A 14,169-nucleotide genomic window follows, 5' to 3' on the forward strand; every position below is an offset into this window, starting at 1 on the left:
ATAGGACAAGCCAAACAGAGAACAGCCAGTGAATTCCTAGAGGCATGGCACTCATCCATAAATTCAATCAATAAGCACATTGACCTGGACCCAATATACCGACCACTGCAATGGACAGCTGGAACTGACAACCGGAAGTGGAGATTCAAACAATAAGCACATTGACCTGGACCCAATATACCGACCACTGCAATGGACAGCTGGAACTGACAACCGGAAGTGGCAGATTCAAACCACTACAAATGCCAGAGGAAAGATCACAGAAGCGCTTCACAGAAGGCTCCCTAGCACTGAGGATGTCACTTAGACAGAGGACAAAACGTCTGCAATACAAATTCCCAGCTCGGTGAACAGAACCACAACAACGAGCACCCGAGCTACAAATTTTCTCACAAACTTTGAACCCTTTATTCTCTTACTGATTAAAATTCTATGTCAGCCTTTAGTATATATAACAACCCATGTATTTAATTGCCCAGCCTCAATCCTCCTCTGCAGTAAAGAATTCAAAGATTCACTACTCTGGGAAATATAAACTCCTCCAATGACTGTATATAGTTATCTGGACCAAGCTGATCATTTTCTAGTGTGACCTAAGAACTACCTTGTAGAGTTTTAACAAGACTTCCCTTTCCGAATCTAAGAATTATTGAAAGATTACTATCAATGCTTCCATTTCCTCTGTAGCTACTTCTTCCAATCTCGTAGGATGCAACCTCTCATAACCAGGGGAACAATCTGCATTAAGCCTCATTAGTTCCCACTGTACGTTTTCTCAAGTAACAGTCGTTGTATCTATTTCCTCTCCTCTTTTTGCTCCTTGATTTCATACTTTTGAAATTCGAAACGATCGATTTAATACCAAAAGAACTGCAATGGCTTTCGATTCAGCTTGGTCCCCATAACTATGGAAATATATATAAAGGCATTGGAGGAATTTATATTTCCCAGAGTACTGAATATATGCATTTTTTATTACAGAGGACTATCAGAGGCTGGGCAATTAAATATTTGACTATTCTGGCGTGAAAAGCATTATCATTTAGAATCTAATGTCAAGGAAATGTTTTATACTTGGAAGTATCCAGTCCCATAGGTTGCTATCAATGTTTAAACAGCTGAATAAATATTTAAACAAATCCATGGCTTCTGTTTAGAAATAGTAGACTGAGCTAAATAAGCTTCACTCAATACCAGGCTCTTCATTTCTGATTTTTGTCTCTCAGTTTCAAGATTACAAATCCATCAGAACAAAATCTGGTAAGAATATCAAAATCAGGACCACTTTAGCAATTGCCACCTTTTCAATGTTCTCAGTTAATAATGAGTGGAAATCAAGTGTAACAAGATAGTTTGTTAACTTTCTATTTTGTCAAGTACAATATTCATAATGAGCAAGCCACCTATAAAATTGTTCTTACTTCCAGATTCTTTTGAGAATTTGCAGCAGTTCTCTCTACAGTCGTGAAACAAATATTGAATTCCTGAATGATTGAAGGATACAAGCTATTGAAGTCAAGCAGCAATATGAATTTATCGTAGAAACCTGAAAAACAATAACAAATCAATTCTTATTTGCATCCATCTGTTTCAAGAAAAGCATATTTAAAACCAACCATTGTGCATGAGGTAAAGAAATATATTGGAAGAGAGTGGACACTTGTGTTTTGTTAACAGGAAAGATTAGCTAAATCTACTTTTTAATCTATGTGCAAGAGGTTGGTTTCTCTGTAGAACTAAATTGTCAAGTCAAGGACAAGTTAAAAATCTGTAAATTGTGGTTCAAACAGGGAAGCTCCAGATTTAATTTGTCATTTGAGCCAATATAGATAATGTCTATATCAGTGACAATGGAGACATTTCATATAGTCAGGTCTAAATTCTTCCTCTTGGAAGTACAGTTGGATGAAAACTCATTGAAAGTCATAGATACAAGCTCAGGTGTAGTGGTTGTCTCAGATAAATAAGGTCAGCATTACACTTGCAGGGTCACATCGGAATAATTGGACATTTCAACAAGATAACACAATATTTTGTGGCTTATCAGTCTGCAGAACAACATGAAACAGTGCATTCTGGAATTGACGAAAAAGCTTATAGGGGAATAAAACACAGAGCATGGATTTCATCTAGTTGAGCATTCTTAAACTTACCAATTTTGGGTTCCAAAACCAAGCCACCAGTATATGCTGCTTTTTTTCGAACTTTCTTCATTTTCCCTGTGCTTCCACCTCCTCCATCAACATATCCTTCTTCATCATCAACCTGGAATGGCCAAAAGTTATCATGAGAAACAGGCAAAGTTTTCACATAATAGCAGGACAACTGAAAGCTCACAGACAGAGCATGCAGGGTTTTTGTGTAGTGTGGTAAATAAGCAGATGTTAATCACTTTATGAAACACCTTTACTGTTTAAGGGAGATGAGCAAGAATCCAAACAAGGTTTCAGGATGAAAACAATCAGAAAAACTTGGTGTAGTTGGAGAAGCATTGATTGTTGTGTGGCTTAGTCTACATTCAGGAAATGTCGCCTTACACTTCTAAATTCAAAAGAAATTAAACAAAATAACTTCATAATTTGTTAAAAAATGTTCACAAATGTATGCAATTACTAAAAAATGAATGATACACATTCTTAAAAACATTTATCCATACAAAATATCTACTTTAACTTGGCTAACAGCTGTGCCTCAGACCTCAGTCAGCAAGATGCAGGTTCAGCTCGCCTCTCGAACACACAACCCAGGCTGCCACCCCTGGGCAGTGCTGCATGTTCAGAAGTTACCTCCTTCTGACACTCAACCACCTCTCCATTTACCCCCTGGAGTGAATGTAAAAGATCCTATTTCAGTATCTGAAGGACAGCAAGAGAGCATCCTCAATGCCTTTGCAAATATTTGAATCACCATCAGGAGAACTGATTTCTTTTTAAAAAGTGTAGTTGCTGCTGTAAGAAACATAGCAGCCAATCGTGCACTGGCTCCATTAAAGGTATTTAAGTGGGTACATGGTATTTTGCAGTATCTTGAAGTCACAGAGGATTATTCTGAAACAAACTGATGCTGTCTGCATTTTCAAATGCATTTTACGAAAATCTCTTCAAAAAGTCAGTTTAGCTAGTTTGCTCCAAAGCAAAATAACCAAAAGCTGAAAAGAACTCAAAGTCTAACATCTGCAAATTATGGATGAGGGAGATCACTAATAAAATGAGAAACCTAACGAGGATGAGAAGTATAATGAGGCAAGGAAATCTGGCTTAGGATTCTTTAAAGGATATTTTCTCCAGTCCTATCAAAAGGTTTCCAATCATTGAGAGCTCATTAGATTGGTAATTTTACAATGTCACAGCTATTTACACAGCCCTCTCAACCGTCTCATTACATTAAGAATTTTACTGCAGCATTATGACACACAATTGAGTGATCTGTCAATTGAAAAGGATTCCTCCTGTCAGATTTCAATATTTAAATGATGTGCCACTGGAAGTACAGTGCATTACAGTGTCTTTAAAACCCCAATTGCACTCAAAGAATTCTAATGCATACAGCACCCAGCCATCTCACAATATTAACACAATTTTTAGTTATTTATTGCATAAATTACTTAATGCTACCACTGTAACATTATGGTAGCAAGAATAGACATATTCAATTATGTCCTCGTGCTCAGTGAATTAAATAGGAAGTAAGCTCTCGATTATTTTACCTTAAATATAAGATAAAAAAGATACATGTAGGAAATAAAGGTATAGTATTAAAGTGTTGTGGTACTCACAAACTCCTGCACATGCTTCTTGAATGATGGTTTATCAGGTACAATGTAGTTTTTTTCATGGAAAGCATGCAGCAATAAATATTCATTTCTCTCAGAACGACCACCCATCAGTGTTCGTGACTAGAAGAGTCAAGAAAATGTTTGAGGCATTCAATCCATCAAAAATAAAAGTTTTGTGCACAATACCAATTCCCAAAGTTATATTTACGTTGTTTAACCCTTTGTTGTCAACATTCCAAGGGCTTGGAATCAACAAATCCTCTGATTACCAATGTGATGGATTTGTTCGTAACAGTTTGAAAAATTTAATTGAAACCACACATTTCCCATATCACACATACATCCTTTCAATTTGGTAACAGTGCTACTTTTATAAACTAGGATACAATTCAGTTCATGAAGATTTCTCGACATAAAGGAAATATGGGGATAGTGTGGGGAAAATGGTGTTGAGAACAATTACCAGCCATGGTCTAGTTAATTAGCGGAACCAGACACAATGGACCCAATGGCCAACTCTTATTTCCTCAGGGTTGGGTGATCGCTCATATACAACTTGCAACCGTGTTGCTCGCAGTGAATTCTCTCACCTCACAACCTTTTTCTCTTTTCAACACCCTGACCAGCATCTATCTTACCCATTGCAACCTACCTTTCTCTTACCCAATACATTATGGTTTTGCAGTGTCCATATCAACCGACAATCAATCAAATAATCTGTGTGTCTATCCATATTTCCCAGATTGGATGATGCTCTTACCCACACTTATTTTCTATAATTGCTCTCTTTGTCTACAAATCGTTATCCCCACCTCATCTTTCTATTTACCCACTAATTTGTGTTTCACATTATGGTAGCAAGAATAATCTGTGCTTGTAGATATGGTAGCAAGGCTCTGTCACTAACTTTGGGTGAGGCAGAACTGCAATTCACAGCAATGGGTGCAAAAGGGGACAGTGCTAACTACATTGCAACTCAAGGCTAAGGGTAGCATTAGGGTCCAAGTGATATTTAAAGAAACCAAAGCAGGGGAGCAGAAATCAATTCAGAGCAGTCAATGAATATGACCAGACATTTATGGAATTAAATTAATCGGGTAATGGGCGAACAATATAAGCAGAGAAATACAATCCAAACAGTCTGGATTTTGGAGAGTGAACTATGGGAAAATTAGTCACTCATTGCTTTAACTTGTTATAACTAAAAGCTAATGTTTAGAGGTTTTTAAAAAACTCCAATAATCATACTTTGGAGTGAAGACAGAAATGACTAGAATATAAAAACAATCAGTAAAAATTGCAACATTACCATGACATTTCCAGAAATGCTGGTTATTTGCAATGCTAAAGGAAGGACATTCAGTTCACACATGATCTGTAGAATAAATTTTGCATCCATCCATGTATTTTCAAGTAGGTACAGGAGATGAGGAGAATCACTAGTGGAACAATTGAAAAAAGTGTTCATAATATTGCAATGTATAGTAGCAAATAAAAACAACACTATTAAATCTGTTTGCCACAACTATCTCATGGACGAAAAATATATTTCACAAACTTATTTTGTTAGTCTACAGTATTCAAGGTTTAACAAAAACATTTCAATTTAATACCAATATTTGCAAATCTATGCAAATGGCAACAGGTATGATAAAATGTATCAAGCTGCAAATTATTACAAATGAAGTCCTCTGATAAATCATGGTATTCCTTCATAAAGTCAGGAAAGAATAACACTCCACTTCTAAGGGTTGTTGCTTTGTGACCCTTCTTTCCACTGAGGTTGACCCAGTTAGATGTGTTTTCTTCAGAAATGTAGTCTTACTGTCAGTCATCCCACTTGTTGAAGATATCCTACTGTTAAGTCACTTTTAATCATCTGCATGACATATGTTGGAACCGAAGTTAACACCATCAACTATCTGGCTAAACAGAGTGAAGTTCTTTCTTGTTTCAGCAATACCTTAAATGCAAGAAATAGGAGTAGGAGGCGGCCATTTTGTCTTTGCCACAGTTCAATAAGATCATGGCTGATCTAATTGTGGCATTTAATCCATTTTCCTGACCCTCACCGCCCCACAAAACCTGCATGATACATTTTCCATTTAGCATCAACAGGCCCTCCCTGAATGAAAGTGCCAATTTAATGTTGTAAATAAATTCATTAGAATTGCCTTGAAGTCGATATGTGAATTGAAAATATGAAAAACCCCAGTAGATGCACGGATCTTCCACCTCAGCAATCTGAAAAGATTTGAAACCTGGTGATAACTGAAATACAGAGCTGAACCCATCACCAAGACAATTAATTATATATCAGCTATGTTTTATTATATGTTGGTGGTGGGCAGGAAGTGGAGTTTAACTTGAACACATAAAAAGAGGCACTTATTGAAAGATTAGAAAGTTGAGTTAGGAGGCATTCACTTATGTTTAGTCACAGTGTGAAACATTACAAGACCAAGTAAAGAATGGCTCTGATATCATTATTCACCAACTGGCAACACGATGACTCAATGGTTAGCATTGCTGCCTCACAGTGTCAGGTACCCAGGTTTGATCTACCCTCAGTCAATTGTTTAAGTGCAATTTGCACATTCTCAGTGTCTGCATGGGTCTCCTCTGGGTGATCCAGTTTCCTCCGATAGCCCAAAATGTGCAGATTAGGTGAATTGGCCAAGCTAATTTGTCCAGGGATATGCAGGCTTGGTGGATTAGCCATGGGAAATGCAGGGTGGTAGAGGTTGGGTGGGATGCTCTTCAGAGTGTCGTTGTGAACTCGATGGGCCGAATGGCCTGCTTCTGCACTGTAGGGATTCTACAAATTTCTACGAATAAGTGGCTTTCAGGAATAGAACAATGTCTGCCTTTTCAATTACATTTAAAACTTCCATTTAAAAAAAAAACTATACAAACTTTCAATGTTACTCACTTGTAAAGATTACGAATGCTTTCAGCTGGAATAGTCACTCTGTCTGTTTTGAGGACCTGATGAACTAGCTCCGTTAAATTGTAACTCTTGCATCGAATCAACTCCTTGGCAGAAATTTCAATGTCGCAAATCAGCCTTCCACAAGCTGCATTCTTTTCCACAAATCCACCACGACCCTTCAAAAAGAAAGCAACAGCATGTTGAGTTATGAAGAGGAGTATTAGTTGTATAAATGAAGTCGGGATGTAAAGAAACAGTTGAAACAAAAGCCTTGGGGAATTATATCACAAAGTGCAAGCACTGAGCCAATTAAAGGGAAAACTTAAACGTAGCAAGAGTATTTTCGATATTCAATGTACTCCTATTTCAAATACATTTTCCTTTCTTAAAAGAAATGACATCCACGGTTTTGTCCTAAATAACACACAAAAGTACTCTGATAGCATGAAACGGCCAAGTTGCACGGATAGCTAACAGATGTTTCCCACAGCTGCTTGCTGATTTCTAATGGATAACTTCTGGAAAATTAGCCTTACGCACTACTCCTATGGAATAGATGACTATCCCACAATGAGCCAATGTGTAAGAGAAGAAGGGAACAAAGCCAAATAGAACACATCACCACCCCACAGGCTGAGCATCTGCATGCAAGCAGCACACCAACTCAGATCTGACTTGACCTTTATCATACAGCACCCCCCACTGAATTTCCAGCCAAGGGGACAGAGATGGAAAGTTGACTTAAAAACCAAGTATGTGCAATCTCAAACATGAGATCCAATATTTTGATATCCCAAATTCAGACACAGCATCCTGGCCACTGTGGTATACAGCTAATACATGCATTTGGAAACCTGTAGGCTAGTTAATTGGCAAATCATGCCTTAACAGTGAAGAGATACCCTTTGGCAAAAAACAAAACAAATATCACCAAGAAAATAAGAAACCAAATGAAGTAAAATGGCAAAATAGATAGCTCCTTTAATGGCTCCTTTAATAAGAAAGTGGTTAGAATGTGGAACACACAACCGGAGCAAGTGTTTGAAAGAAATAGCTCACATCTTTCAGATGGAATATAGGTGAAGGAAAGAGAAGGAAATGTCAAGAAACAGAGAAGTAGAGAGGATGTAGATGGCGAAGACTTGTACAGAGAATAAACACAATCATACACTAGAGAAGGTGAGGACTGCAGATGCTGGACAGCAGAGTCAAGAGTGTGGTGTTGACAAATCACAGCATGTCAGGCAGTATCTGAGAAGCAGGAGAATCGAAGTTTCGGGTATAAGCTGATGAAGATCTTATGTCCGATAGCTTGATTCTTCTGCTCCTCTGATGCTGCCTGACCTGTTGTGCTTTTCCAGCACCACACTCAACAATCATACAGCAGTTGAGTTGAAAAGCCTGTTTCTGTAAACAGTTCACAAATGATCAGCTTCCCTGCAGATAGAGGAAATCCATATTACATGTGCTTGGGAGACGTAACTTAAAATGGTCTGGGTATTTTTGCTCTCTTTCTCTCTCTGGATGGACAGACTACCAGATATTAAAATATTCCTTCCTACAATTCCCTTCACTGCAGCTGCAGTTGAATAAGCAGAAGCATAGGCGGACTACTTAGCTCCAACAGTAACTCCATTCACTCAGACCAGAATCTAATTCACCCAGTTGATAAACAGGTTAAAAAAAACCTTTTGTATAAGTCTGATTTATAAGTGATAATATGCTAGTGCTTTGACACCTTCTTTATTAAGCAGAAAATCGTCTAAAGTAATTGCAATTAACAAACAATACATGTCTAGCTTTCTAAAGCTTACTGCTGTAACATTACACTAAATCTTACTGAACAATTTTTGCAACACTAAGTGCACTTATTCTTGCACCTTAACATTAAGGATGTCATTGTGCAGACTGCTAATTTTGTTTTTTTTTAATGTAGGTGTGATGACAAGTGTTTTCCCCTTCACTCTGCATCTGGGATAATGCTTCGCATTCCGAGGTCACATATTGTGTAGGTTTCCTTTCGACAGATAATGGCATTTCATTATTTAGTCTGTAGCATATATCAAATGCATAATGACACGAGGTTAAAAGCATTTTTACCAATATATGTGGCAATCTATTTCCATTTCTTCTGCTCTGTTGCTGTTTCAACACAACAGCAACTTTACTTCTTTTATTAGCGTTGCCAGGCAGTTTTGCAGGTTTCTCATTCTGAAGAACTGAACTATGCCTTACCCCAAGTTTCGGCATTGCAGATCTCCTTAATCGACCAATCTTTGACCAGTGAGGAACTTTGCAGACATTAATTCTTTGTAATAGGACATCAAGATCAAATCCATAAATATCATGGCCCTGCAAGTTAATGCACATTGGTTTTAAATGAGTAGCACAATGAAGGACTGAGGAAATGTTACCAGGTGCAGCATAACCATGGGATGCTTCAGAACTCCAGTCACAACCTTGGTACACACCCTTACACACGTGCTGGCCTTTATCAAACCAGACTTTCTTTAAAAAAAATACCAAATTTACGATATCTTAATCCGCAAGAAGACTCAGAAAGCAGATTCTCTAGATTTGAGAAGCATGGACTTAAAGTAATATCATTGATATTTATAAAAATAAATGTCTATACCGTGTTTATTAGCTTGTTGGCTTCGGCTGAAATTTTTTTTCATTTATTTACATTTGCAGCCCTAGCATTTATTGTCTATCCTTAAATGTATGATAGAGATGCTTGGAAGAGAGAAAGCATTTAAGCATCAACCATACTATCTGGATCTGGAGTCATATTTAAGGCCAGACTGAACATGAAGGCAGATGTTTCTTGCCAACTGGATATTTTATAGTAATTTTTATAGTAATCTGGTAATTTCACGGTCACCATTATTAATACCAGGTTTATTCAAATTACCCAAGCTGCCATGATTGGGTATAACCTAATCTCTCCAGATCATAATTCTCGGCGTCTGAATACTTCATCCAGTGAGGTATTTACTATACTAGTGTTTAAAAAAAAAACAGAAATCATAATCTCAGATTATGAAAAATACAGATTTAGGTTAGCTATTAGGGAGCAGCTTGATTCCACTATTGGAACTATGGAAGAGGCTTTGGACAAGAGCTGGCTGAGAACACCACATACAAAAAGATTAATACACTTGAATAATAATCAGGGCCAAAGTAATTTGTTAGAATACCTTTAAGCACCTCATAAGCTTGCTTCGGAATTTTCAAATTGTTTTCCCGAATTGAAAGGGTTTCTGTCACTCCCAGAACTTACATGGCACCAAATGGATGAGGATTGGACATATTAGACTTATTACAATGGACAACACATTTATGCAGGGCAAATTCAGTGGACCAGTGGGCCTTGCCTGTCAATTGTCGAACATTCAAAAGACAACTTATTCAAAGTAGACAAACCAAAGAAAAATTAGAAACTTTCCTGATTTTTTTCATGTCCTGTGCAGAAAAAAAAAGGGTTTATGAGACAATGTGGTGAAGACAGGATTCAATTCACCCCCAAATGTCAGTCAATCATCATAGTGGAAGCTCAGTCAGGGTGGTCATTTTGCAGAGCTAAAGGGATGGAAGATGTTGTATCTGGGAACTAATTCAATACAGGCCAGTTCCTTTTGGAGGTGGGGATAGATGAAGTCAGTAGGAAGAGTAAGTGTAAAGGTCCAAAATTGCAATGAAATTAATTTCACCCATTTGATCTTGGCTTTTGTCCATATTCTCCATCAGATCAAATCCATAACTAACATTTGAAAGGAATACATTGTTTTCTGCTTTCTATATACTTTACACTGTACATTTTTTCCACAATTGTCCAGGCACCAGTAAACAGTATTTCCCACCAAAAAACATACCCAGCATTCATGACATATCATCAGTGTATTAACTATAATTGGCCTTTCAGTATATTTTTCACGTTCCTAAGCACCAGAGTGTCTTGTTTTGTTGCAAGCTAAACTGGCAGGTGGGTCACCTTGTACTTGAACACATGTAATAACTCTGATGAATTATAAGCTAAATAAATAATAAGTAAAAAGCACTACTGGCTCGATGAACAATTTTAGATGAATTCAAATATACTTTGATGTTAACATAGCTTAAAAAGTCAATCACAAGCAAGTTCAACTGGGTTAGTTTGGTCTATGTGAAATCTGAAATATAAGAATTCTGAAAAGGCAGACGCTTCAGAAAATTTAGGTTGGTTTGTACCAAATCATTTGCAAATGACGACATAAAAGCCTTTTTTTTGTAATTAAATGCTGACAATGGTCACCGCACTTTACATTATAATTTAATTCAGTAGCTGTGAACTTTCACATTCAGGACCTCTTGGAACAATCATCAATACAGTTTTAAGTTTCTACTTACCACAAGAACATCAGGGTCAATTTTGTGAATTTTTGCCAGGAAATAGCCTAAGAGAGTCCTTTCAGTAGCAGCAACCTCAACTTTGGCATCCTGAAATCAGGAGGATAAATCAAGTTGAGTTTTAACTGCAAAGCTGTATATCTAGAATTTGTACAACCTCATTAATTCACCTTCAGCATGGACTGAGAGGACTGGTTTGCTCAACCCCACATTAATAAGGTTCATTACGACAGCAAAGTAGTCACAACACACAGCTTGTACAAGCTTTTCCCATCACGTTCTACAATTCTTTTTTATCAGCATCTTGAGCTTTCTCACATAGTTTTATTTCCCTTATTACTTAACGCATTTAACTTTTAACCTTAAAGAATCACTGCCAAATGTAATCATCCATATGGTGTCAGCTCATAAGGGACGAAGAATATATTGATGCAGCGCAGCTCCTTCTTTATTTGATGACGATTGCAAAAAATTGGTCTGTACAATTACTGGTGCCAATCTTAAGAGTGTAGGCATTGAATTGGTTGGTAAAGTCATACTTAAAATCCAGACCTTGGAAGATAGTCCCTTGGACAAGAAGCCTGAAGAAAATCAACTCAATAAAAACCTTAAGAGTTATCTTTATAGTCAAGTGAAACAAGATTAAAAACACACATTAACTCCTTACACCATTCACACAATGTAAAAATAATTGTAAATTTAATCAACAGTATAAGAAACAGGGAGTACCACTTTACATTCCAAGTCTGCTACACCATTCAATAAGACCACGACCAAACATCTACTTCAGCTGTCCGTTCCTGCACTATGCATATATATCACGATTTACTTAATGGAGAATCTAGACCTCTTTGTGGCCATGAATTACAAAGGTTCACAACCGTGTGAGTGAAGAAATTGCTCATCACACTCTAAGCTGTCAAGCATTAATTTTATATTGAGACAGTAACATCTAGTTCCAGAATCCCAAGACCGAACGAATGTCCCACCACCACTTAATCTGTCAAGCCACTTCAGTACTGTTCAGGCTTCAATGCAAACTCCCCTCATTTTTCTGAACTTCAGGAAAATTCAGACCTAGTGTATTCAATCACTCTTCACAGGACAATGCCCTTAATCTCCCGAAACCTTTCAAGATAAGTACATTCTTAAAGAGTCCAAAAAAGCATGCCGTATTCAAGTGGTCTCAACAGGGTGCAATACAATTGTACAGAGACTGCGTTACTCATGTATTCCAAACCGTTTACAGCAAGATCATGAGACCATAAGATATGGGAACTGAACTAGGCCAATCAGCCCACTGAGTATGTTCCGCCATTCGATCATGGCTACTTAGAACTAACAGACCATTTGCTTGCCGCACCTGCATGTTCCCAATTATATATGTGTAAGGACATCCAGATACTTCCAAATACCAACATTTGCCACTCTCTCAACATTTAAGAAATATTTTGCTTCTTTTTTTAAAAGACAGACTGCCAGAACATTCTTCCTGTGGTAATTCTGTAGTCATAGATTCAGTGATCAACATTTTCAACCAGCCTTATGAGAGAGAAAGTTCTGACAGAATCACAGATGATAATCCATGTCCAAGAAGTGAAAAATGATCCTTCCAAATGAAAATTGTCATTTCTTAATTCATGAAGTATTTCACTAATATATCCACTGATTTAATCAACCATCAGCCTCTCAAAGTCAACATTACAATCTCTTTCAGCTAGATATTTGTATTCTCTTTGGAAGCATTGACTTACACTGAAGTATTCTGTGGTCTGATTCAGGTTAGTGCATGTCAGAAAGTTACTGATCAAAAAGGGCACCAAATCTGAGCCCAGTGCTTCCCTGATTCATAGAGATCACTGGATAATGACTGGACAAGCAAATTCTCCTGTTCCCTCCGTCTTTGCTTCAGATGTCAGATCGGTCTTCCTGGGAGTCAACCTGAGGAAAGCAATGGGCCAGGACAGAGTCCCCAGCTGTGCACTTAGATCCTGTGTGGAGCAGCTGACATCTTCAACCTCTCCCTCCTACAAGCTGAAGTCCCCACCTGCGTCAAGAAGATCACCATCATCCTGGTACCTGAGAAAGCACATGCAACATGCCTTAATGACTACTGCCCAGTGGCTCCGGCCTCTATAACCATGAAGTGCGGCGAGAGACTGGTCATGGCCAACATCATCTCCAGTCTCCCAACCTGCCTTGATCTCCTGATTTTTGCCTGCTGACGGAACCAGGTCCACAGCAGACACCATTTCCCGAGCCCAATACTCACCCCTCGAACATCTGGAAACCAACACCTAAGTCCGACTCTTGCTCATCAACTACATCTCTGCCTTCAACACCATAATCCCCTCCAAAGTGATCTCAAAACTCAGAGACCTAGCTCTCGGCTCTGCCCTGTGCAACTGGATCCTCAGCTTCCTGACCCATAGACCGCAAATAGTGAAGATAGACAACTGCACTTCCTCCATGATAACCTCAACACTGGAGCCCCCTAAGGATGCGTCCTCAGCCCCCTACAGTACTCCCTGTACACTCACAACTGTTATCGTCAAATTGCAAACAAACGCCACCTCCAAGTTTGCTGACTACACCACCATAGTGGGGCGGATATCTAACAACGATGAGCCAGAATGCAGAAGGGAGCGAGAGGGCTCAATGTCGTCGTGCAAACATAACAAACTCTCTCTCAAGGTCAGCAAAGTGCAAGAACTGATCACTAACTTCAGAAAGAAAGGAGAAGTACACATCCCCATCTACATCAACAGAGCTGAGCTTGAAATGGTGGTCAGCGTAAAGTTCCTTGGAGTAATGATAACCAACAACCTGTGCTGGACTTCCCATGTAGACGCAACGATTGAGAAGACACAACAATGGCTCTTCTTCCTCAGCTGGCTCAGGAAATTTCAACGTGTCCATTAGGACCCTCACCAACTTTTACAGATGCACTGCAGAAAGTATTCTATACTGGTGCAAAACAGCCTGGTATGGCAACTGCTGTGCCCAGGACTATAAGAAACTATAAAAGGTTGTGTGCACAACTCAGACCATCATGGAAGCCAACCTCCCCTCC

The 14,169-nt window shown here is 38.4% G+C and overlaps 1 protein-coding gene across 1 annotated transcript in view; it reads right to left on the reverse strand.

Moving 5' to 3' along the window:
- pola1 (polymerase (DNA directed), alpha 1) overlaps window positions 1-14,169 on the reverse strand; it is a 281,247-nt gene that overhangs the window by 211,457 nt on the left and 55,621 nt on the right. Inside the window, exons 18-24 of the mRNA XM_043700756.1 lie at window positions 11,097-11,186; window positions 8,943-9,059; window positions 6,708-6,883; window positions 5,085-5,214; window positions 3,776-3,895; window positions 2,154-2,265; window positions 1,422-1,546 (exon numbers count right to left, since the gene is read on the reverse strand). Coding sequence (XP_043556691.1) covers window positions 1,422-1,546; window positions 2,154-2,265; window positions 3,776-3,895; window positions 5,085-5,214; window positions 6,708-6,883; window positions 8,943-9,059; window positions 11,097-11,186 — 870 coding nt within the window. The remainder of the gene's footprint in view (window positions 1-1,421; window positions 1,547-2,153; window positions 2,266-3,775; window positions 3,896-5,084; window positions 5,215-6,707; window positions 6,884-8,942; window positions 9,060-11,096; window positions 11,187-14,169) is intronic.

The sequence above is a fragment of the Chiloscyllium plagiosum genome, chromosome 12, assembly GCF_004010195.1.
Source record: "Chiloscyllium plagiosum isolate BGI_BamShark_2017 chromosome 12, ASM401019v2, whole genome shotgun sequence".
NCBI classification, from domain to species: domain Eukaryota; kingdom Metazoa; phylum Chordata; class Chondrichthyes; order Orectolobiformes; family Hemiscylliidae; genus Chiloscyllium; species Chiloscyllium plagiosum.